The following is a 26,800-nucleotide window of genomic DNA, read 5'->3' on the forward strand; positions in this document are numbered from 1 at the left end:
TCTTATAAATAATTAATCAATCTCAGAAAACGGCCACAGCCCTGATTTTCCAATGGAGAAACCCACGTTCTTTTGATGGACGGGGCTACAGAATTTACGAATCAGGGAGGGAAAGCCCCTTCCTACGACCACAACAAGACACTGTTAGACCTTCATCAAGAAGGGGAAGCCCCTGTCGGAGGTCCAATACGCTTATCTGGAGGTGAAATTTTGGAAGAGTTTGCAAGAGACGATGATGTTCCTCGTTGCAGTCAAAATGGCGATTCCATGCAAAAGGCAACGGATAGTGTACAGTCAATGGACGTTTCAACGCCAACTTCGGAACAACAGTGTAACGTAACGGAGTTACCTGGGATATTGGACTTGAGCTCCACTGCATTTCCCAGTTTTGAAAGTGACCTGTTTGGAAGCCCAGACAGGGACTTGTTTTTATCACACGATGGTGGTGAAAGGAGTCGGAGTTACCCTCCTTCACCGACGGCGCCGAGATCCTCGTTGTCGAAAGCGGACGAGCTGACAGGACTAACAGTCCTAAGTTTAGAAGGTGGCATGGGAGGTTTGAAGAAAGGCCAGCCGATACCCCAACTACCATCAAACTGGCTTACAGCAGGGCTTGAAATATCGGCAAAGGAATTTCAAACCATACGGTTGCAGGATCCGCAGAGGGATGAAGAAAACGAAGAAAATGAAAAAGATAACAATGGTAATGACAGAGAGACAGAATTAGCAAATAGCATAATGATACTCAATAATGAACCACAACAAGTTACCAATGATAGGCCTACGGAAAAACGCCTCAATAATGTTGAGACATCAGTGTCTGAACTTAATATGAGTCCCCTCTTGTCAGACACAACCTCTGTGCTGGGTGAACCTCCTAGTCCATTAGTAACAGGCGATTCAGAATCGACAGAGAATTTCCCATTCGCAGTCGATTTGAAGCAGCTTGCATCTTCACTGAGTCCTTCGATAGTAGGTGAGAGTTCGACCGGCCAGACAGGTAACGTTCTCCTAAATGTGGCCACCATCTCTCCAGTCGATGTCGGTGAGTCACAATTAGAAGATGGTAAACTTGTGTATGTCATCACCACAAAAGACCAAAGTAATGGTCTGCTTCAGAAGATTCAAGTAACAGTTGACCCGAAGGCTATTCAATCCATCCCCGTGGAAACCATCAGTGGGAGCAATGACGTCCAGTGGCTGGTAGAGACCTTGGAGTCTGGTGGAGGAGACGATACCGATAATGACGAAGAAACACAACCACAGACTTACATTTTCCCAAATTTGGTTACCCCGGAAGCAGTACCGTTACTACCAGCAAAACGAACTCGAGAGAGATCCAAGAGTAAAAAAGGTAACAATTAGTATAGCCTTTAATGTAGGATTAGCCCATTATAGATACCTGTCAACTCTCCCGGTTTTACCGGGAGACTCCCGGTTTTTACCCGAATCTCCCGGCCTCCCGGTTTCATATTCTATTCTCCCGGTTTTTCTATGTTCTACACGTGGGACATTTCTGAAAATAGCCAACAATTAGTCCTAGGCTTAGTAATTCCCCACAGTAACGCTGAACAGGAAAGGCTATTCAGTGTAGTTCCCAAGAACAAGACAGACAGTCGGTCAAGTCTCAAGCTTGATGGGACTCTATCTAGCATACTAGCCATGAAGTCACAGTACCCAGAGTCCACTGTTCCCTGTTTCAAATGGAAGCCTACTAAAGAAACCCTGTAGAAATTTGCGAAGCGAGCTGCTGTAAACTACAACAATAAACACTGATTGGATGATTCTCACACTGTATTACATAAGTAGACTATACTTATTTAGGAGTATATATTTAAATCATTTCATTTGAAAATTACCAACCTCCCTATTTTCCCCTTGTTCTCCCTATTTTTTGGCCCTGAAAAATGTTATTCTCCCTATTTTGGGGTCAAACAGGTTGACAGGCCTGCATTATATTATAAACTGGAATCTAAGCCTACTGTGTGGTACTGCACTGTGCCTTCTGTATGTAGTTTGCTATGTGGTATAGTCAATGCAAACGTAAAACGGGCGCCTAGAACTACTAGTCTTACAACCTACAGTAGGTATAGACTACTGTTTAGCCTATAGTTCTTGGCAGTGTGTTTCACAGTAAACCTTTGGAAAATTTTAACAATTTAAACCATAGAGATGCAAAGAACGTTCTACCAAAATATATGTAAAATTAAAATATTTGCATTCTCTAGGTACGTAACACAAAAATTTGCTCAAAGTCGGACAAAATAAATGCGCCCTGTACTTTCCTGGAGGTCTTTACTCTCCAAATTGTCCTCAGACATTTTTGAGGAACACACAAGATGACTGAATGTCCCAGTTGGGAAGATTTCATCGAAGATTGTAATAAAAACAGTTAAAGAATATTGACCAAAGGTGACCATATTTTAATATCTTGGGATCAATACAGCATACCTTTAAGCTAGATGCCATTGTGTAAACATAGTGAAATGCTTTAAGAAACACTTTGATTAAATTCAATGATAAAGGGATCTCAAAAACAAAAGATATTTATGAAATTGCTCGATTAAAATTGATCAAAAATTGTTTCTTTCGGCAGATAAAAGTGTTGCAAAGGATGACAGTGCAGGTGCTCTTAATATGTGGTTGAAGAAGAACCAGGTGAGATAACAGATCTCATCACAGCTTCAGTAAATTATAAATATATATACAGTATAATATAATATATATATATACAGTATAATATATATAAATATATATAATATAATATATATATACAGGTATTTTATATTCTTGAAATGTCATAATCATAACCATATATGTAAAAAAAAATGAAATGTGATCGCTAGTAATGATTTTATAGATATATTCAGGTTTTTTACATGTTCATCTTTAGAATATATATATCAGGGAAAATTTTTAACCTCATATCCTATCGCAAAATGCTTCACAAAATTGGCAAAATGGTAAACATTTATATCCAATTCCAGCGAGATGTACGGTATTTAGTTCTTGTTCACAGGATTCATTGTCTCTTCTAAGAGGAGTTCGCACTGCTATTAAAAACTACGATTGCAAAATATGAATTGACTAAATCATTCTCCAGATGTGCCTATAACCTCTTGCCCGTTTCCTTCAATCCACTCACTGATAACAGAAATTATATATATCGTCTGTCCTCATCCTGCATGGTCGGGCAACGGAAAGTTACCTCATGATAAGCTTTGATTTCACGATGATATCATCAAGTTTCTTTCTCTTCCTGTAATGTTTAGCCTTTGACTATCATCGTCTGCCCTCATCCGGATTGCGGGATGGAATTTACATCCAAGACAAAGTTTGAGGCCCATTCTACCACCCATGCCGAAGATAGACCATATAAGGTAAAAAATTGCAAATAGCGGTAATTTACACACAAGTCGGAAGTTGATGTGTTTGAGACAGACTTCAAGACCTGTATGAGAGTATTGTGATTTTTTCTAGCTTTTCAGATTCCATCCAAGTGTACAGTGGTACTGTACGTGACTTGTTAGTACTGCCAATAATTCCTACGATCGTTTAATACAATCGTATTAAACGGTATAAGTCTGTATCAAATGATTTAGAATTGTTGACACTATTCAATTCAACTAGTTGACGACACTACAAGTATCGTAACAACATTTTGTATGGAATGTATAGTACATTGTGCAGTCCATGATGCTGTATGCAACCACACACCGCAAATGTGACCGTTGATCACTTGTGAGGGTTGGGATTGGGTCAATGAATTGAAAAGATAATCAAATTGTTTGTTTGTATATATTAGGAACCCTTAATCTAACATTTGCTCTTCAAAAGATGTTACATTGATACCTGCTGTAAAAATAGCGCAGTATAAAAACACCTGTGTTTTTCCCAGCCAAGTGGGCCCAAAGACATCATCGACATTGAATTTGTGACACTTCTTGGACTTGTGCCCAAACTATTTAACTCAATCTTGTTTGATGCTAGTATCAATTTTTTAGTTTTCATTTCTTTTGTTTTCGTTTTTTTTTTTTCTAATCCTGTTTTTTTTTTTTTATCCTTTTTTTTAATATTTTCTACGACCATGAAGATACAAACCTTTACTATAACCTAGCCCAATTAAAAGCATGGTTTTTCTCCATTTTTCCCTTCAAATCAGGACTGTGTGATACTGAAATATCTTTGAATGATTTGAGTCTATCATGTACATGGAAATTCTGTGCGCTACGAAATTTACTATATAGTAGTTTAAATTAATGTAGAATATTTTCAAGTCTAAAGCATGTGGTAATCTTGTGTACATTTAGTCCACATCTCATTGAGCTAGATGCCCCATGAATCCTAAAGTTGAGGAATTTTTAATTTTGTCAATGTTGCCAATTAATACAGAGAGTACCGTGTCCTTCCTTTATTTTGCGACTGATATTCTGCATTTATTCTAGTTGACTATAAATTACTCATACACATCACATAGCTCAATGCAAAGAAATACATACATAATCTATCGTTCTTCTTATTGTTTAACTGTAGTTATTGCTATTGTTTTGTATTCTGCAGTGTCCATTCGACGGTTGTGAGTGGTCCTTCCCAAGCAGGACCAAACTGCATAGACATTTAGCCAGCCATGATGGTATTAAACCATACACTGTAAGTATTTAACACCACCCATCTCTTTAACTTAAGGTGGAAATAAGCAGCCTTGAACAGCGTCCATGACTTCCCACCTTGTGCCCAGATGTTACATCAACGAATAGGCTAGGCGCCGCTTTTCTTCAACTTAGTAGCTCAGCCAGCTAATTCCCCATACAGTATATGTGTACCCAGATTACTTTAATGGAATGATGCACAATCACGCACTATTTGGTCAATAGTCTTTTGCTATCTTCATCATCAATTTTAACTAATAATGCATGCAGTAATGCATGGTGTTAGCTGTTTAGTTTTGTACTGATAAATGTAAAAGCACCCGGTAGCAACTAAATATCCTTTCTTAAACATTATTATCATTGTTGTAATTCTTATTATTATGATTATTATTGTTTTTGGTTTTGTTTTGTTGTTTTCAGTGCCTAGAGAAAGGTTGTGGAAAGCAATTTGGCAACCCTTACAATTTAAAAACACATAAGAAGTGTCACCACCAGTCCATGGTATTCTGCTGCGTAGAGGACGGTTGTTCAGAAACCTTCCAGTCGAAGAAGAAACTGGAAATCCATCTCCGAGAGCATTACGCCGAGACTCGTCTCAAGTAAGTTGAGATTTAAAAAAAAAAAAATCAATTATTCCGCAATTTTAGGAAGCTTGAAATTTATTAACAATGTCTGTGAATAGAGGTGGAAGTCTTGCAAATGTCGTGAAGGCTTTTATCTGTAAATGGGCAAGTCATATGCACAGAAAAAGTAACCCCCACCCACTCCTCTCCCCCAACCGTCTTCCCACCTCCGACACCCATGCATGCACACACTCAGATGTCAATGAGAAATGACAGATTTGATGGTATGGTGTTGGGAACTACAGTAGAATGGAGCCCAAGTCATTTCCTGATTTTGATATTGCCCTTTCAGATTATATACATTCAATTATCATTACCCCACCATAAACCATGTTATTATTATGATGATCTTGCAGAATGTGCTCTCATTAAAACATTTTTTTTCTCTTAAAGTCTCAATACATGTTTGTTGATGAATTTTCGGAAAACAAACTTCCGAAGCAGATTCAATGTTTCTTATTCTAAATGCACTCTGACCAGGTGGGTTTCACTGAAGAAAGCTGTCGCAATCTAAAGTTAGAAATTTATTTTCTGTCGCCCTTCTGGCGCGGAAGATTTACTGTTAAATCACTGCGGCCGCCCATATCAACATGTTCATTACAATGTAACCTACATATACACGTACCATCCACTAATTTAACCCAATTCCACGGACGAAACGTCTGAAAAGACCTGTTTATTGATTGCAATGGAAAGAAAATAACACAAATTTGCAAGCTACATCGGTAAGACCAAAAGAAAGATACTATTCAAGAGAATTAGAAACCTAACACAGGCAAGCCACGAAATTGATCTGTTGGGGCGGGGCTTGCAAATTTTGATTGAAGTTTGTAAAATCTACAGACTTGTTAATAAATCTGGAGAATTTTATTCAACTCAAAATGTTTAACGACAGATAACTCAATAAAAATAATGAATATCGATATGAAAAATTGGTATAGAACGGCGCTATTTTCACTGAGCTTTTTGGGCAGTAAGCTGGAAAGGTCGAAGTTAACAATTGGCAAACACACATTGAGACTTAAATAAACTTCCAGGAGTACATTAATTTAAATTTCCTCATATTTCTTTGGAAATGAAGCTTGTCTTCAAGATTTGGACTCGCTAGCTGTCTGTGACTTTTATATTGTACACTTGTGATAACCATGCTGATGTAGTATCTCATAGCTTCCATGTAGGGAGTAATTAGACTTGTTACAAGTTACCATGGTTGTACAATTTTCGCCATGTGGTTTCACTCTTATGGCCTGTACCCGCCCCTCCCCTTGCAGATGTCCTTACCCTGGATGCGAGGAGACCTTCATGACCCCTAACGCCAGAGGTTCGCACCTCCGGAAGCATGGCCAAGAGACCAAAGAATTCTGCTGCGAGTACGAAGGTTGTGACAAGGTCTTTGATAAACTCTCACGTTTGGTCTACCACACCCGATCACACACGGGAGAGAGGCCCTACAAATGCACCTTCACGGTGAGCTCTTTCAGTTTATTAATGCATCGTCTTGCCTGGATGTCCTGTCCGTTACCATTTTATCAGTGGGGAAAATTCCATTGTTGTATGTGTGAGGGGGGTAACTTGGGGAGTGTGAGTGGGTCTTGTGGGGAGGTGGGTTGGGTGGGAATGCATATTGAGTTAGTAAGGGAGTTTGTTAACGATTCGATTTGGGAGTAGCCTTATCCTTTCGTTTGAAATGTCTAAGATGATAATTGTTTACAGGTCTACAAAATGAGTGAAAAGAATTTCATTTGGATGATCTACTCTGCCTTCTACACTCACCATTAACATGCAACTAGAATGACCTAGTAAACTATTTAAATAATTTCTTTTTAAGTAGTCCTCTACCAGTTTTCGGTCCATTCTGAATTACCCATATTAAGTACATGTGTTTCTTGCAATATGAACTATGTATGCAACAAAGCAGTAATTAAAAAGTGCAAAGGTTGTGATTTAGCATTTTGAAGAGTGGTTGGTGAAGGAGGGGGGGGTTGGGGGAAGGGGTAAGGGGGTGGTCTTTGGCAGAGGGTAAAATGTTTATTTTTTATCATATCCAGTTTTGTCATATCATGGTGTAAACTGGTACTGTTTTGACATTTCAAGATTCTTCTAGATCTAGCTTCTTTGCTTCTCAGATATATTTTACATGTATAACACTATTTTTGTTCACTTACCAGGGGTGCAAGTGGGCTTTCACCACGAAACAGAAATTGAAGAGACACGAATGCCGTCACACCGGGCGGAAAGACTTTTGCTGTCCCGTCGAAAACTGTGGCAAGAGCTTCACCCGAAAGGAACACTTGCAGAGCCACGAGGTGTTTCACCGAGGAGAACTTCCATTTGAGTGTAAAGAGCCAGGTACAGTTTACTCAACAGGTTCAGTTACCCCCTCTCACTCTCTCTCCCCCCCCCCCCCGGCAGGTTTTGCCCCTCCACAAAGAGTCAGAAAAAACGGAATGTGCGAAATGGAATTACCACAAAATATATAATTTTTGTTGACGCATTGCATTATTGGCACAGTAGTACATGATATCTCTCACCATCCCCCCTATCCCCCCCACCCAAGAAAAAAAAAAGAATTGAGCCCCAAAAAGGGTTTTGGATTAACTTAATTACATTATTGTCACTCGTTGATCTCTGTGATACAATTCTTTTAAAGGGTTATAGATTTGGCCTGAAGGCATAGGCGTAGGAGGTGGGGGGGGGGGGGGGCTGCAGTCCCCAACCAACATTTTTTTGTAAAAATTTGGGCAATTTGCTGAGAATTTTTCGGGCACCTACTGAAAGAAAAATAATTTGCAATGTGTTTTTCAAATTTTTCGGTGAAAATTCGGGCAATATGCTGAGAATTTTTCAGGAACCTACGGAAAGAAGAATAATTTGCAGTGTGTTTCTTAATTGTTTTGGTGAAAATTCGGGCAATATGCTGAGAATTTTTCGGGAACCTACTGAAAGAAGAATAATATGCAGTGTGTTTCTTAATTTTTTGGGTGAAAATTCGGGCAATATGCTGAGAATTTTTCGGGCACCTACTGAAAGAAGAATAATTTGAAGAGTGTTTTTCAATGGTTAAACTTATATTATTATTATCATTATTCCCCAATAATTATAACCAATATGGAAGGGTAATAACACGGAAAATGATTGTATGTTATTGGCATGTGATGTAATAACCGATGAATGCCTATATGATATGCACATTAAGATGTTGAACGTGCGCAGAGCCCGCGAAAAATTGTGGTTATATTATTCGGGCAAGTCGTTACAGCCCCCCCAAATCAAATTAGGCTCCTACGCCTATGCCTGAACGTTCTTTTAAATTGTCAGCAGGAACTTCACTGAGTAAGCAAATTTATCCACCCAGGATATCCCCTTATTAGACAAATGTTCAATAGGTTAGAGAATTTTCTCTCAAAGAAGCAGTCCATCATGATTATCCCTAACTTTTTGAATGCTAGAATATTTTGTTTTCCAAGATATTCCTTGTTAAAATAGGCCATTTATTATCCCTGGAATGCCCTAACCCCCCCCCCCCCAACCTCAATGTAGATAAGAATTGTCGTTCTTGAAGCATTTTGCTCTTAATGCCACCTTTATGAACAAAAGTCCATATATGCATGAGAGCATGTGTGGATACACCCACTTATCCACACCCTCGTTAGAAAATATCCATATGAGATGTCCTTGTTTGTGAAGGATATATATGCCTAAGTAATTAGTGTGTTCTGTTGTTAATGGAATTGAACAGTCTATATGATATGTCCTTAAAATGTGGATAAAAACTTCAATTGTCCAAGAGAGTGTGGTAGGTGTTTCAGGAGAAACATTGCCCAATTGCCACCACAATTTAAAGGCATTGAAGACTCGCCCCAAACCGCGTGCAGCCATCTGAAAAAGTTAACTTTCTGTTGCTTGCAAGTGACGTTTTGTTCGTGCCGCTACAAAATGCATACAGTAATGAAATGTGATACCTTGTTATCTTTAGCTGGACCTGAGATGTCCATCGCTGTATCGTTTATACACTGTGCTGTGAGTATTGACCGCAGCTGTATGTACTGACTGTACACTAGTGTGTAATTACCGACGGTAGCAAGCTGTGTGTGTATTTTCTGGGATCGATAGTGGTGTCTAACACTTTTGTTACACCTCATTCGAAACTAGGTCAGATTACCGGCATTAGATGTTTCTTTTTGCGCGAGTCTTCACACCCTTTAATTATTCGTCTGATGGTGTTTTCTTTTCACAGGTTGTAATGCTCGATTCTCTCAGAGGAGCAGCATGGCCATGCACAGGAAGAGACATTCATCTGGCAAATCTCACCGAGGGAAGGTGTTCTTATTCAGCTGTCCCCTTGACGACTGTAATAACAGTTTCTCTAGTAAAGTCGGACTCAAGAATCACATGATCAAAGGACACATGGACCATTTACCAATGACAGGTATTTAGAGTTTGATCCTTATCTGATCTGATCAAAATTTTGGGGAAAATAATGAAAAAAAATAAATAAAGAAAATAAAGAAAAAAAAGGGTAGCAACATGGGGAATACCTGTCTTTGATGAGATAAACAAGATCTGATCAAACTGTGAATTTAAAATTCTGCATGAAACTATCAACCAACGGACTATTGACCCAAATGGAGATGGGAGGGGGTGGGGGGAGGGGGCAGATTCCCGAAGCTGTTGAGTCTGTATATGACAAGGGGGGGTGGGAGATTGAAAGGTTAGATAACCCATCTAGTAATGGCACCATAAGAAAATGAATCTAAACTAAAATGGGGGTTAATTAAGTTTCCCATCTTTAACAGACTAGGCTTTGAGTCTGTATATGACATGTTGCATTGAACTGGCTGTGTCGTATTTACAGCAACCCCTTCAAATGATACATTATGATTTATTTTTTCTTCTCAGATACATCGTCAATCGATCTGTTAAACAGCAAGACACTGAGTCAGTGTATGGTCAATCTCTCAGGGTTGTCCCCGACGACGGTATCTCTGTCAAATTCGTCTTCAGGTGAGCTCAGTATTTATGGACAGTTTGATGAAACAATATAATATATATATATATATATAATAGATTATTAAACATCGCTTTCCACAGGAAAGCGACGCTGCATTCTGGAGAAAGTACTTCCGTCAATACATGACATGTCTATTTTCACTGTCTCTTTGAAGCTCTGCTATCTTCAAACTTTATATGCTCACTGCCTCAGAAACTTCAGCTGTTTGCTTTCTCTACATCATTTTAGGGTTTTTTTTTTTTTCCTGTTTTTCTGGTAGCATTTAAACATTTGGTATAATCTTTTCTTTATTATTCGGTTCGAGTCACTCCCAGATTAATGTATGTCGTCCAGTTACAGAGTTGTTGACAATTAACAATTCATAATCGTGGACGTTAAATGTGAATCTAAGAGACTGACTTCGGTCAGCTTGCGGCTTTGATAAGCCAATGAGGCTTGTTCGCGAGTTCCTGCTTGCAGGAGGATCTAATATACATTCTGGAAAAGTGGAGATAAATCTTGAAACTTGAAGACCAGGATAAGTGTGAGAACTGCATGCTGTGTAGGATACTGCAGTTGAGAACACAGTTATAACACCTCAAACACTGCTGTACTGGTTATATTTCAATTCCACTTTTAGGTTGTGTTTTTTTGTCGTTGAGAAATGAGTATTCTAAAGGTCAATATTGTGTTAATCTTTGGTATAATCCATCGCATGTTCGGGAAACTTTGCTAACGAGTGACGTCAACATGTTGTTCAATTTGACCAATCAGTGTCCAGGACTCTGAGTATTCTCTGTCACGTCCGAAACAGACCTGATTTGTGAATTGGCTCGGTTTTTACGTCAACTGTGATGGCTTTAGTCACGATTGCTTCGTTCATATTGCTAATTGTTGTAAAGTTAAGTTTTCATTTTCATTTTAAAGGGTTTAATTTTGAACTGGAAGCCCAGCAATTTTCAATGCAAATATACTCCTTTAACCATCTGAGGTTCAAAAATACACAAAACATGTTGCTCAGACTGTTCATACACTCAGTTCAAGTGCTTTGAAGCAGGACATTAAAGTACAGTCTGTATAAAATTCTCGCCGCTTGGTTCGTTCCATCGTAAAGTCGACCGGTACGGTGGGTGCCATAATTATAATTGATTATAATTGTGATTAGTTATTCATTGTCTTTCACTTACTAGCCGTGGCATCTCTCCAGCACGCTGCCTCATCTGTGATCTCCAACCAATCAGACACCGTCTCTGTCGTTGCCATGTCTCCGACCTCATCGATGTTAACATCTCTCAAGGATCCAGACAGTAAGAGCCCAGATATTACCCACAATCCGTGCATGTACCCATAATGCAATACTTTTCTTCGCCCTGTGAACTTGCTTGCTTTGCCATTCTTCGACACCTTTGTGTGTGAACAGCATTATTTTGGATAAATGTTTATAAGGATGTTTGGTTACTTGCACATAGGCAGGCAAGTCACCTATGCAGTCAAGTTGATGTGTGTATCTGTGTATGTGATGCCCTAGCTTGTAAACATGATATCTCTAAGATGGGTAACCTCTGCAGTTCTCATATTTGGCATGTGGCAATAGTACAAGAACCTTATTGTTTTGAGTGTGGGTGGAGGCCAAAGGTCACTTGAGGTCATCAGAGGGGAATATGTGGAAATCTGAAAAATGCTGGACCTGAACATCAAAAGAGGTCATACTGTACATGAAAGGTAGTATAGCCTTATGAAGTGTTAAGTTTTTATACAATTTGATGTAGGTCAGAGTTCATTTAAGGTCACCGGGGGACAAATCTTGAAATCCTCGATAACCCTATATCTCCAGATTGGTAAGTTGATTGGCTCTCATATTTTGCATGTGGATTCCCTATAATGAGTACAAGAACCTTGTTGTATTGGGTGGAGGTCATTTCATTTTGTGTTTGGACATTTTCATTTCTTCTTCTGTAGATGTGTCCGAGACAGTCCAGAGTACCATTCAAATACAACTGCAGGATGCGGTCCAGCAGCTAGCCCCCGAGCCTTCGTTACGGGGGGCCCAGGGGACCATCCAAATACAGCTGCAGGATGCTGTCCAGCAGTTAGCCCCCGAGTCATCCCTTGGAGGGGACCAAGGGGCCATACGGATACAGCTACAGGACGCCGTACAACAGCTGACCCCAGAGTCATCCCTGGGAGGGGACCAGGGGGCCATCTCTCTGTTATCTGCAATTTCCCTCCCCGGGCCGGGCTCCCGAGTGTTTCATACCAGCGTCGGTGCGTCCTCTGTGAGGGCCGATTTGAGCGGTCTGGGCAAGAAGTCCCCCATGTTTCCCATCACAGCTGGGGACGGTCTCGGCCAAGGTAAAGGTAAGTCCACTCCCCACTGTGGAGGAGGGTCTCAAACAAGTCTCAATTCAGGAGACTGGGTTTCGCTTCAAGTCTCACATGATTTAACTTAAGCAACTCAAGGCTTTAGCAATGCGGGAAAACTTTGTTTAAGATTGGTTGGAGGTAGGGAATAAACTGCTAAATCCTGTTATAGTAAGTCCGAAGATGGAAGGAGGGGAATGGGGGTTGGAGGGATGGAGGGGGCAGGGGCGGGGGCATAAGTCATCCAGTTGGAGACACTGCTAAACATCGAGATGAACACATTCTTTTCAGATTCTGAACTAGACGTTATTGATAGTATGGATATATCACCCCCATCCATCAGTTCTGTTACCTCATCAGTGGTTCCAACCTCATTTGGGTGGGGGCATAAGTCATCCAATTGGAGACACTGCTAAACATTGAGATGTACACATTCTTTTCAGATTCTGAACTAGACGTTATTGATAGTATGGATATATTACCCCCATCCATCAGTTCTGTTCCCTCATCAGTGGTTCCAACCTCATTTGGGGGGGGGGGGCATAAGTCATCCAATTGGAGACACTGCTAAACATCGAGATGAACACATTCTTTTCAGATTCTGAACTAGACGTTATTGATAGTATGGATATATTACCCCCATCCATCAGTTCTGTTCCCTCATCAGTGGTTCCAACCTCATTTGGGGGGGGGGGGGGCATAAGTCATCCAATTGGAGAAAAGGCTAATCTTTGAGATGTGCACATTCATTTCAGATTCTGAACTAGACGTTATCGATAGTATGGATATATCACCCCCATCCATCAGTTCTGTTACCTCATCAGTGGTTCCAACCTCATTTGTGCTGACATCTTCACCTTTGACCCTTCGTGACCCAACAACCGGTGCTCACTTCATCCAAAACCAGCTGTTACAGGTAAGAAAGAACATATTGTTGGGAAGCCATTTTGGGCTTTAATAGTGGGAAGCAACAGGGAATATTTTTTATTAATATTGTTGCAGTTTTGGGGGATTTGGATTCATAAGAATTGTCAAAATACTGAAAACACGACACAGGGTTCGTGTGGTAGAAAACCTGCCATAAACCTTTATATGATCAGCAGTTTGCTCACTTTGTAGGAAATGTTGAAATGTGCTACTAGATAAATTATTACCAAGCAGAAATTGATCTAAAATTGATGTGTCTTGGTCTTATACTTTTCTCTTGTATTTTGGGAGGGGTGTTTGGAATTTGTCACTGTTTTTCATGGAAAATGACAGAATTTTGTTATAACTTTCAGAAGTTATTAACACTGTTTGAACCACATCGTGCTGAAAGTTTGTACTGACAAAGCCCGATATTTTATTTTGTATGCTTCTCTTATCAAACAGTAAACTTGCCTCTGAACTATATATTTACTTTTTTATTTTCGAAAGTTAAAGGGTAAATTTCACTCGGCATCAAAAGTAATTCCAAGAGGCACACATGACATTAAACTCTGTATGGATCAATGATATATGATATAGGGTCACCAAACATTCAGATTAAGCTACACTCTCTCTCTCTTTTGCAACCAATATATGTCGCTTGCCCGGCGAGCTAGATTATCTTTGCGACATTCAGAACATCACTGTTTTGCGAAACACAAACTAAACAAGTGAAAAAAAAAACATTACACTACACTACAGATGTGGGGTAGATTAAAATTTAGTATTTAATCATTTTTGGCACAACCATACTAATAATAAACCACCTTTTGATAAGGAAAATTACTGGAAAAAAATGGGTTTCTCCCACATTCATGGTCACTTAAGCGTCATAAAAATAACTGCTGGTTAAAAATAACTGCTGATTATTATTATTATTATGATTATTATCCCCCCCCCTTTTTTTTTCTGGCAGGATGATCCACCAGATGATACGGACATCAGCTTTCCCCTGGTGGCCTCAGCCTCAACCTCCAACCAATCCTCCATGCACGGTGTATTACCCGTCTCATCCATCTTAGGAGATGCAGATAACTGCCCTGTCTCCACCGCAACAGACTTCCTCGGCTCGGACGGCAGCTTTGAGGAGAGTACCATAAACCTGCAAGATTTGGCTTAATGTAAGAGAGTGCACCTATGAAAACCACTCAGATACACTTATCAATACCACTCAGATACACCTACGAATACCACTCAGATACACCTATCAATACCACTCAGATACACCTATCAATACCACTCAGATACAACTTTGAATACCACTCAGATACACCTATCAATACCACTCAGATACACCTATCAATACCACTCAGATACACTGGGGGCCCCCTGTCACCACCCATCGCTTCATTGCATCGATAGATGTACTATTCCTTACACCTACTACCCCATCCCCTAGCCTCCTCCAATTCCCCCCCCCCTACCACCCACAGTATTGCACAACTGAGTATATCTCTGACATACACTAGATCTTCCCAAGATTCCCCTCTCCCCCCCCCCCCCCCATCACCAGCCATCACGTACTCTTATCAGTCTCAGTACTACTCTTCCCACTTCCGCCCCTCAAAAGTAAGAATATCACCAAAATTAAACAAATTCATATCTTCATCAAATAGAATGCTATGTGGATGTGGTTTTTGCCTAGAGGTGCAGGAAAATTTTGCAGCAGCATTTTTGAGAAGCAATTCACTTCAGCTACTGGAATACTCCTTTAATGGTCACCAGTATAAGTTACCCTCCATATACAGTATGGTAGAAACTTAAGTAATGTTCCCTCATGCTCAATAATTCAGGAAACATTTGACCGCCACTGTACGCAGACAGATATTTTTAAATAATCCTTAATGTCTAGAAAGAAATGTGTGAAGGAGGAGGACGAAGAAGAAGATTATGGAAAAAAGTAGCAATTTTTTTGGGTGATAATAAGATTTTCTGGCACTCAGCTCTGGTCGTTGGATTCTGGTTATGGGGCGGTTTATGGCCGTGGGATTCAAAACTTGGGGTCAATGAAAATAATTTAGAGCGACCTTCACAAAATTGCAGAAGAAATCATGTGAAATAATTTGTGGTAAAAATAAGGTGGACAAATCTTGAAAATTAATTACTTCCAAAGTGGTCATAATACGAGAGCATTTTGTAATTAAGCTCCTTATATCATAGAAGTAGTCTCAAAGGAGGGGATGGGGAGGAGGGTGCCATACCTTCTCCCCGTAGATACTCCTCCCGAGGCCGCCACATCAGACTCTTAGAGGGCTGCGAAGAGAGCCATAACATTGGCGTCTGCGAGGAACACAATGTGAATACCAGGTGGTATATCAGACTGTAGCTAGAGACACATAGGCTATAAACTGAATGCAAAGAAACTGTGATAGGGAACATTGTTTGGTGCTGGTAGTATTTGGATGTGGTAAGGGTACAGAGCAAACAACATTGACACCAACGTAAAGTAACAGTATACTAGATGTGCCGGTATTTCACAATTCTCGTGGGAGGATCGTTTTACGGTCATTACAACAGCATGCTCTGTTAAAGTAGTTAAACATAACTCGCTTTGTATCCAGTCATTGCCGATATTTGGACAAACCCCGCCATTCTGTTACGTGCGAAACTCAAGGTTGAACTGTAGATTCACTGTCCAGAACTGGACATGATTGAGTCCATACATAAGGTATATATGATTGTGTGGTATGTGCATACCATCACGTAATCTAATTATTTTCAGTATGCAGCTTAAAGCTCATTCCAGAATATAAGTCTTACAGTGAGAAACATTTTTTTTTTTTTTTGTGGTTGTTTCTTTCTTGTGTTTTGGTTTTTTTTTTTAGAATTTGTGTTGGCTTTCATTAGCATGGCGATTGTGTTCATTAAGGCGGTTGGCAGTGTTTAAATTTAGTCAGAAATTAATGAAATCACAATTTTTTTGCATTCATGCAAACACGGGGGGAAGGGGGGGTGCTTAATACCTCAAAAAAGGTTGCAATATTAAAATAAACAAAAGTGTCTAAATCGCCAAGAGATGAAACACTGTCTTATCAGATGTAGCTAGAATTAGTCTAGCATATTTCCCATGTTGGAATCTGGAATGTGGTTAACATTGTTATACGTTATATAATAATAGCAGTGAAATAAAATTATAAAATACAGCCACCAGGCTTAGTTTAAGAATAACAGCAGGCAAAATTTTATTGTGGTTGTAATTTAAACATATCCAAATGAGTGTTGTTCCTGAAGTTACCCTGAAACTATGAGATTGCCTGTCTTGCCTAGCTCAGAATCGTGGACCTGGTCCGAGACCTGGTCCGAGACCTGGTTTGAGACCTGGTTTGAGACCTGGTTTGAGACCTGGTTTGAGACCTGGTTTGAGACCTGGTGAATGCCTTGTAGTTATGTTTCCTCTCATTCTCTTTCCGAAACACAACAATTCTTTTGGCAAGTATTAGTAAATGTTTATGTTAGAAAAATGTGGTACATGTAACACAATAAATTATGCAATGTTTATCAGAAAACAGTTTATATTATTTGTCTATTTAAAAATATTGAAGATTTAAAATTTTATGTGTGTAAAAATTTCCCTTTTTCATTTTGTTAGTATTGTCTGTGAACTTGAATAAACAAAAGTGTTCAATAAAATGCTGTTCTTTTTCTCATTTTGGGGGTGGGGTGGGGGATTTTTCAATTCTAGAAAGTGGTCCCCTTCGACCTTAAGTGTTTTTTGTCTCTCTTTAACATGCTGGACTGAATTTGTGTTGAAAAGTGGGTTTAAGTTTGATTTATTTATTGTAAGGTGATATATCATTCAGATCCCTGTGTGAAATCCATTAAGCTATCACTGGCTTGACCTACCAGGGAATAGCATCTATTACCTACCAGCTAGGGACCTTCATATGGACACCTGGATATATGTGCACATCCATAATGAAGGGTACCCTTAGTTGGGTAAACCAAAGGTATAATACCCCAAAATTTGGTAACATTAAAGAGAAATTGGTTGTAACATTCATTACTCGACTCCACCCCCACCCACCCCCCTCGCCTGAATTACTTTCTGACAGCTGAACCCCGACCAGCCTTTGTAACAACGCTTCACTTATTACACCCCTGATGACAGCAGAGGTTACTGTAATGTCTACAAGGATGCTAATGTTGGATCTCAAAATGACCTCTGACAAAAATGTTAACCCAGGACATCCATGACAACTTTGTGGAATATGTATTAAAGCCCTTAACTTAAATTGAACAGACTAATAGATATATTGACAGGCTTAGATCCAGGGGATCCCAACTCCCCCTCCTACAAACCCTCACGAACATCAAAAGTAGTTATTAGCACAACCTTCCATCTAGACCTAATTTATATCCTCACTGTGCCTCAGAATGCACCATTTTTTATCTTAAAGTTTACGTTCCCCCACCCCAGATTCCCCTAAAGGGGAAACAGTTTCAACTCCCCTGGCCAGGTTCCATCCTTTTTAAAATCCTTGATTCACCCCGGATTGACAACATTGTTGCAATTTGGGAACAATACACCAATGATACTTTTTAAGAAAATTCACCCAGGAAAGAACCTGGGCACGAAAACCAAACTACCGAACGACTGATCCGCTCTCAACCCCAGACTCCTTACATCGGGACTGTGACTGTGTGATCATCGTCAGAAGTGCATCACTATTCCACTCGAAAGGGGAACAGATACTACACATGATCTTAGCCAAAAAGGCCAATGTAAAATTTAACTCAGTCCTGCTAAGCAGAGAATTTAAGTATTAGTTTATTATGGGATGATGTCCAGGTGGGTAGCAATGCAATGGAGGCAGGGGTAGAAGAAGAATGACAAAAAACAATAACAACAACAAAGAATCATTTTTTACCAGTGCATTTCCCCAATAAATGATGCAGGCTAACAAATATGTTAACAACATAAACTACCATTAATATACAGATCACAAAAGAAAGGAAACTTATTAAATCTTAAAATAATTCAATTTTATTCTTGCATAATTGTGCAGGTGGTTTTAAATCTAGCAGATACTAACACCTTCTTAATCAGTTCATACAACATAGTTCCTCTTTCCTTACAGTTATTTCAGGGGGGTCTCTGTCCAGGAAAACCTAACCATTTTGCACCTGTAGGTCCTGAGGTTTATGTATCGAAAAGAGAGAAGAAAAAAAAACATGAAATACCAGGGCTATTATTTGATTATGTATGAATGTATCTTTAGAAGACAAAATAGAATTTGTTGAAAGATTCAAAATAGTATTCTACTTCGATAAGAGTGACATTTTACTGGATGTTTGAGTATGAAAAGCTGCAAGGGACAGGAGAAAGGAAGGGACAAGGTGGGGAGGGGGAGCTGTGTGAAAAATTATAATAAAATTGATATATATGTACATACATTTGTGTAGATGTGGATTCGGATATATCTTGGTATTATTTCTTTCATAGATGGAATGTTATATACTATAAATAAAGGACTTCTTTTTTTGCTGAGAATTTGTTACTCATTATCCGTGATTTCATATGAAGTATATAGACTAAAAATAATCATGTGAGCCAAGTAGAAAAGTCTAAGCTTTGTCCTCTGTCTAGAATGACACATCATTTTGGAATGCTTATTATTCATATGCAGAAACGTAGTATGTTTACTTCTAAGTTTGCTGATGAAATTGTTTGGTCATACCCTTGGTTCTTTACCCAACGATAAAAACTCAATCAAACAAAAATAGATACATCTCGAAATGAAACCGTTTTGATGGCTTGTGGAAATGCACAAGTGACTTGCAATGCAACTTCCACAGCACTGACAAAAACATGATGAACACTATTAATTGAACGTCACCCATGGCAACCCATAGTAGTATATGTCAGAGTTTTCCATTGGTCAGAATTGTCAGTTTTCCATTGGTCTAAAGAATATTGCTAGCATTTATATCCCAACATGCTCATTTCTTAAGAGGTCACAAGAATTAGTGGAAAGACAAAGGGATTGTGGGATATTATCGGACTTGATGATGTCATAATCTCCATGGCAACCATATTACATGATCAAATTGCTTTACTTTCTAAAGTTATGGAGAACTTTGAAATGTACGTCATGTTTATTGGATGAAAATCCTGAGATGGAACTGCAGACAAATGTTGTTAAATAAATTAGATTTCATATAAAAAATTTCAATAAAGAGAAGTTCATGTTTGACATTTTGATCCATTCCTAAAGAATTCAGTTTATAGAATGCATGATTACTCTAATCGTACAACTGAGTAATATTTTACAGAAACTATAATCCTACCACTGACATGCACAGACACATTTTAGCCTAAGCTACTGTACTTAAACATTCAATGTAAGAAAGCGCTGAATCATTTGGAAGACAATTTCTGCATTTCTTTCCTTTTCTTTCGAAACAAACTGCAATGGAATGCAAAAACCTATCCGCCAAGCTGAAGGAAGATAATTAGGCTATTCATTGGTAAAAGAAGAAAGTGGATTTTAATAACTGTGTTTAATAGCTTTTCACACACTTTGTACTGTTAGAAAAAGCATAATCGAAACAGATTTTCAAAAAGCTCCATTTACACATCCATCAGAACACTTTAAACATGTATTATCCTGCTCAAGTGTCGAATGCCGATGGCGAAAACAAACTAATAAAACGCAACGTTTGCGACCTTCTGCAACAAAAATCGACTTCATTGAGGTTAATTAATAGGTCACAACGAAAAATGTCTGGTAGTGTATGGTCACACCAAGAGTAAATAAGTGGATCCTGGGTATGGACCAAATCAGGGCATCTGCCCAACAACAAGACATCATATGCACATAAATACAATATGACTTTATGAAGATTTCAATAAAGTAGCCTGGTGACATAGTTGTCCCTGGGGCCCAACCCAGCCCTTCTTATCGAAAGGTCAAACAGAAACTGGTTCAAGATCTCAATGCAAGACATGATCATTTTTTAAAAGACACAAATCTGTCACACTAACCACCCTTTAATTTACAAAAGTAAGCGGAAGTTAACATAGCAACCGACATGATGCGCCTCTTTCCTTAAAGCCTGTGCAATAACTTCCCTTCAGGACGAGCGCTACTCATACTTTGTAGCGCCCGATTGGTATGTATGTCCTTTAATAGGATTTTTGCCGACTTAACCGATTCAGATTCAAACATTTGTTTTGTACTTCAAAGGCAGCTCAGTATGTTACCACGACTACGACGCAACAAATATGACGTCATCAGCCTAATGGTGACCAATATCCTAACGGAATTGTGCACATGTATTTTTCATTGTTTTAAATGGAATGGTTTCATACAACAAGCAGTAATAGAGACAGACAGATATTTAGGTTACAAAACGACCGCGTACTAATTCACAGACAATTAGACAAACATCCTATCTTTAATAGCGGAATTTATAGTTGGAAATCTCTGGTATAAAATATGTCTGTAAGAATGAACAAGTAGAAAAAATACCTCTGTATTATTACACATAACATAACTAGGTCACAAATAACCCCATCTTAATGGGATAATTTAAACAAACACACAAGTAAGTTATGACATATATTGTTTACCAACAAACAGTGGCTACATGCCAAACAACAACAATATTCACTGACGGTATCAACTTTGAAATATAATAAATGGTCATTTTTCTCGAGATTAACATTTCTCACTGTATAACTACCTGGCACTGTACCACCGATTGAAAGCATACATCGATGTAGGTTTGACCTTGGAGCAGCTATCTGAGTTTATTTCACAATCTTAATCAAACTTTAATCCACTAGTATTCATCAAAACTAAGATGACATCCCTTCTAAACTAAAGTATGAAGTATTTAATGATTTCAATTTTCTCAGCCAGACAATGTTTTCTTGATCTTTCATATTAATAATAACTCACAAGTAACAATGAAAACTACAAAGTAATAAATTCATGTTATCATCATTGTTTATCATGTTAATGATAAATATTTTTTACGGCATTTCATGATCAAATCGTACCGAAACCGCAAATTCAGCACAAGAAAACAAACCCTGCTCTGAAGAAAAGAGAAAGGAGAACTGCTTAAAAAGCAAAAACTTTCAGAGTGTTTACCGCAGACCTCATAAAGAGAACGAAATAACAGGAAGTCATTAAAAGTTGGAGGAACCCAAGATGCTTTCAGGCAGAAATATCTCTGGAATTGAAAGTAAACGTGCTTCTTCGAAGATTCTAAATTTAGAGTCACTTGAGAGTCATTAATTAATATTGACATTAAAATATATCAACAGACATAGCTGGAAACGATGATATGCTTGACTTGAAGCTTCCTTCATTAAAAAAAAAATAAGGTGTAATCGAAACCACTTTTACTGGACTCCCTTGAAATGGCTTACATGGACAGATTGAATATTAATATTGTGGTTGTTTAACATCTTTAACTATCTTCTAAATGTATCTCACACAAAGTCAAAGTGAAAATAAAACGATCACTGTGAAAACTTGAAGGGAAACCAAAAATAGAATGAGTGCCATAAAATAAAACACGATTTTCGAAAGCATTGTTATGAAAAATAAATAAATGACTATCGACTTATTAAAGAACAAGCATATTCTTTCTACTTTCGTTCGCTGTTTTTAATCTGTTCAATGTTACAAAAGGAAAATGAAGCTGTATTCAAAAGTTTGATAGCCCCAAGCCAGACCAGATGAAGAAGTAAAGGGTATAGTTTGAACATACCAACTGACTTTTTTTTTTAAGATTTACAGACCTATGATAAGCTGTCAGTTGGAAGAAGAATTTACAAAGCAAAAAGTTTTCTCATCTACCTTTCCAACTTATCAATTTAATTTTTCTAAGAAGAATTGGAAAAATTATTATTTCTTGTGAAGTTGCTACTTTTCTAAAGAAGCATAATTTTTAGCGCAGGTAGTTCGCAGCTGAGAGCTTATAGAGAGACATGACAAAAATAAGAGCTAGCGAATAATTGGGCAAAGACGTATTGTGTAGAGGCGTTTGCAATAATTTTCTCGGTAAAACGTTTAAATGAAATTAAGTAGAACCACCTTGCCCATATATCTTGTTTGTTTTATTTCTATTTTTTTTTTTTGGTGTCACACTTCTTTTTGACTTTTTAATTCTTTTCTTTTTTTTTCATTTTTGGATGTTACTATTGTGCAACTATAAAGAAATAAACCCAACTATGCAAATGCTTTGATTCCATTTGGCCATGAGAACATCATGATAAATTGTTACTTAAACTTCCATCAATTCTCATTCTCAAGACATGGAAAAGAGGGAAGCAGGGGGGTGTAACAGGGGGGAAGCAGGGGGTGTAACAGGGGAGTGGGGGTGGGTGTTCTTGCTAGTTTTGCTCAGTTTCTCCTTTATTTGCGTATGCCACCACCATGAGGAATGCGAACATTATGAGAATCGGCTTAGGCTTCACTTCGACGATATCTTCCGGCAGAGAGTAAAACGGCGCCCCCACTCGACGACCCAGAGACAGAGCATACTGGGCATTCAGCATTCGATCCTGGAAGAAGAAGAAGAAGAAGAAGAAGAAGAAGAAGAGATGAAAAGGAATAAGCAACGTCAAACTTGTTCGGATTGAAACTATTTTCACCTGCTTTTGGATCATCGGTGTCACACAAGTTGCTAACCTTATCCCTTTTGAGTTCAGTAACCAATTTTACTAAATCAAACAAATATATTGGGGGAAACCCAAAAAATATCAAAAATGGCTCAGAGAACTGTTTTTTTTTTTTAAATTGTTAGAAACTTAAGTCATTTTATCTCTCACAACCAAAAGTATAAACACATAAATGTAATCCTACCACACAATTCCATGTAAGAAACCTAGCCTAAGTTACACATTTGTCAGTGCTCTGCATGTGCAAGCTGTGCTTCTGTATGCGTGTCTGTGGGTGTGTGTGCATCTTACCGTGATTCACAATGCCGGCTCAAAGACCCCAAACTTAAAGTAAAACCTGGTGGTGACAAATCCGGTATGGATTAATGTAAGATTAACTTCAAGGGATTAAGTACGTACCTCTTCGGTCTGTGGTTTCATAATCACATTGTCCCACTTGACGCTACCCTTCTTGATAGCTTCGATGACTTGTAGGATAGCTATACTGTCAGCCAAGGTGGGATCCTTGAACGATCCGATACGGACCGGATTTTCAGCATTGTCTTGGATCTGCAAAAGAAAACGAAAAATTTAAAAAAAAATATATATATAACACCTTGACACTTCTCTTGGTTTTAAAGATTGGCTTGAAAGAAATTCCAAAAGATTTTTTTTTTTTTTTTGAAAAATGCAGAGATAGAACATATACAGTCTAAGCAACCTGGTGAAATTTGTGCATGCAAGTACTAAGTTGTGGTCTTTGTATGAAGATTGATAATTATGATTTTCATAGTTAGTACCGTAAGTGGACAGGTACGATGCAATAACTGAGCAATGAGAGCAGAATGCTTTCATTTTCTGCTTTACTTTGAACAGGGTTCCAGCATTGCCTAGGGGGGGGGGGGGAATCTGAAGTTATCAATACCGCAATGACCGCAATGTATTCATAAGTTTATGCATCTCATTTTTTGAAGAAGAAAATTGGATAAACATTTTGTGGAAAAAAATATGAAACAAATTCGTCAAAATGTGTGCTTTAACGACATCACACCTGTTTGCTTCAAGTTCACTTTTCGTACGAAAGAAACATGTCAACCTCAATTCCTTCCTTTTGAAAGACGATACGTAAGAACTGAATGGAAATTTCAACTGGATGCTTAGAATATGTTCCTCTTTCAAAAGCCCAAAATATTACTTTTTTCACCCGGACTATCCTTGTAAACTATGCAGCTGTTTTTGAGTTGATACTGAAAGATACAAATGAATGCTGCTGTTTGCTGCTGAAATGTCTCCCGAATAGGTAACAAGGGCAGTATTGATGAACTTACAGTAGCATGCATAGAATCTGGATGTGTGAGCTGATTAATTCACTTTGGCTTCGGCTTTGAGTACAGCGTTTCTGTATGCTGAGCTGTGCTGGACGAATCTAACCGTAATAGTAATTATCGACTTTGCTATCTGCGTTATAGTTATTGGCGACTATGCAATAGGCGGTCCCGTCACAACATTTGCGAGGTCAGTAGGAGTGACTCCATTCTTTTCCCTTTCGGGAAACTAATCATAATAAACTAATAAATAATCATACATAATGCATACATAGAGGACTCATTTTTGTAGTCTACAAAATTTACTGGACGGTTTCATTATAGAAGGAAAAAAAATGTTATCAATTAGTTTGATTTGGTATCCAACGATGCTTAATGGATGCCTTTAGGAGGGAGAACTGGTCAGTATGGCGGATATGGTAGCAAATTACAAACTATTAAACTACAAATACATAGTTTTCATACCATCTGATTTGCCCAATCAAGAATTTCTGAATCTTGTATGGGTTTATCTTGACCCGTCAAATCTGTTAGGATCTTCAAAGAATGAGCTCTCATCAACTGCCACACAAGAGCTGGAAATGAAAAATAAAGAGAACAGATGAGAAATGATGACCAAATTGCTTGAAAGAATTGCTGCAAAATATTTAACTTTAAAACTTGTCAAGGTTTACAGATGTTGTCAACATCTCCTTAAAGTACATGTAGATCCTAATGACCCCCCCCCCCCCCACCGCCTTCACCTCTTCCCCAATCCTCTTGTCCATTATCATCATCTCCATATCTGCCTTTCCTGCCAATACATAATTTTCATTGGTCAGCCTCTTCTGTTTCTATAGTTTCACGATTGATTCTAGTCAGTGGAAAGTGAAAGTAACTCCCTTTTTAAAGCTCAAACAGTTTCTATTACCACCAATTTTTTTTTTAAAAAACACTTTTCCTACTATTCTTACTTCTTGCCAAATCAGCGCAAAACAACCACGACAGCGCTGACTCACACTGGAAATTGTGAATCTTGAATTCAGGATTAACAACTGGCAGTACACTACTACACAGAACACTACTACATAGTACACAATACACTACTACACAGTACACTATGACACAGTACACAATGCACCACTACATAGTACACAGTACACTACTGCACAGTACACAATACACTACTACACAGTACACTACTACACAGTACACTACTACATAGTACACTATGACACAGTACACTATGACACAGTACACTATGACACAGTACACAATGCACTACTGTACACAGTACACTACTACACAGTACACAATGCACTACTGTACACAGTACACTACTACACAGTATACTACTACACAGTACACTACTACATAGTACACTATGACAGTACACTATGACACAGTACACTATGACACAGTACACTATGACACAGTACACAATGCACTACTGTACACAGTACACTACTACACAGTACACAATGCACTACTGTACACAGTACACTACCACACAGTACACAATACACTACTTCACAGTACACTACTACACTGTACACAATACACTACTACACAGTACACTATGACACAGTACACAATGCACCACTACACAGTACACAGTACACTACTACACAGTACACAATACACTACTACACAGTACACTACTACACAGTACACTACTACATAGTACACTATGACACAGTACACTATGACACAGTACACAATGCACTACTGTACACAGTACACTACTACACAGTACACAATACACTACTACACAGTACACTACTACACAGAACACTACTACATAGTACACTATGACACAGTACACTATGACACAGTGCACAATGCACTACTGTACACAGTACACTACTACACAGTACACAATACACTACTTCACAGTACACTACTACACAGAACACTACTACACTGTACACAATACACTACTACACAGTACAAAGTACACTACTACACAGTACACTACTACACAGTACACAGAACACTACTTCACAGTACACTAATACACTACTACAAAGTACACTACTTCACTGTACACACAGTGCACAATGCACAACTACACTGTACACAGTACACTACTACACAGTACACTACTACACTACTACACAGTACACCACTTACGATACACTACTACACAGTACACCACTATACAGTACAAAGTACACTACTACAATGCAGTACACAGTACACAATGCACTACCACATTGTACACAGTACACTACTTCACAGTACACAATGCACTACTACACCTTACACTACTACACAGTACACAGAACACT

At 38.6% G+C, this 26,800-nt stretch overlaps 2 protein-coding genes across 4 annotated transcripts in view; one reads left to right on the forward strand and one right to left on the reverse strand.

The window, feature by feature from the left end:
* The first annotated feature begins 13 nt into the window (after positions 1 to 13).
* LOC139982087 (uncharacterized) lies at positions 14 to 17,219 on the forward strand. Of its 3 annotated transcripts, XM_071994623.1 has the most exons (13): positions 18 to 1,354; positions 2,597 to 2,658; positions 3,273 to 3,380; positions 4,561 to 4,650; positions 5,070 to 5,248; positions 6,544 to 6,739; positions 7,441 to 7,621; positions 9,510 to 9,701; positions 10,172 to 10,276; positions 11,453 to 11,569; positions 12,222 to 12,620; positions 13,379 to 13,539; positions 14,506 to 17,219. In XM_071994623.1, the coding sequence occupies exons 1-13, from the start codon at positions 76 to 78 to the stop codon at positions 14,707 to 14,709; spliced, it is 3,273 nt and encodes a 1,090-aa protein (XP_071850724.1). In that variant the 5' UTR covers positions 18 to 75; the 3' UTR covers positions 14,710 to 17,219. The 3 variants fall into 3 exon arrangements, with proteins under 3 accessions (XP_071850725.1, XP_071850727.1, XP_071850724.1); XM_071994624.1 differs by lacking the exons at positions 13,379 to 13,539; positions 14,506 to 17,219 and adding an exon at positions 12,915 to 13,054 and having other exon boundaries at positions 14 to 1,354; XM_071994626.1 differs by lacking the exons at positions 13,379 to 13,539; positions 14,506 to 17,219 and adding an exon at positions 12,915 to 13,054 and having other exon boundaries at positions 14 to 1,354; positions 12,222 to 12,614.
* Positions 17,220 to 18,446: 1,227 nt separating this feature from the next.
* The window catches only part of LOC139982091 (fimbrin-like), a 62,943-nt gene continuing 54,589 nt past the window's right edge, over positions 18,447 to 26,800 (reverse strand). The window contains exons 12-14 of the mRNA XM_071994630.1: positions 24,996 to 25,105; positions 23,626 to 23,775; positions 18,447 to 23,109 (exon numbers count right to left, since the gene is read on the reverse strand). Of these exons, the coding sequence (XP_071850731.1) occupies positions 22,939 to 23,109; positions 23,626 to 23,775; positions 24,996 to 25,105 (431 nt within the window). The 3' untranslated portion in view covers positions 18,447 to 22,938. The remainder of the gene's footprint in view (positions 23,110 to 23,625; positions 23,776 to 24,995; positions 25,106 to 26,800) is intronic.

Source organism: Apostichopus japonicus, chromosome 16, assembly GCF_037975245.1.
Source record: "Apostichopus japonicus isolate 1M-3 chromosome 16, ASM3797524v1, whole genome shotgun sequence".
NCBI lineage: Eukaryota > Metazoa > Echinodermata > Holothuroidea > Aspidochirotida > Stichopodidae > Apostichopus > Apostichopus japonicus.

Excerpts from the sequence above, each read along its gene's own strand:
- LOC139982087 (XM_071994623.1), top strand. The coding sequence starts at position 76 with ATGGACGGGGCTACAGAATTTACGAATCAGGGAGGGAAAGCCCCTTCC. Across the intron at positions 1,355-2,596 it reads GAGATCCAAGAGTAAAAAAG|ATAAAAGTGTTGCAAAGGAT; the intron begins GTAACAATTAGT and ends TTCTTTCGGCAG. Across the intron at positions 5,249-6,543 it reads TACGCCGAGACTCGTCTCAA|ATGTCCTTACCCTGGATGCG; the intron begins GTAAGTTGAGAT and ends CTCCCCTTGCAG.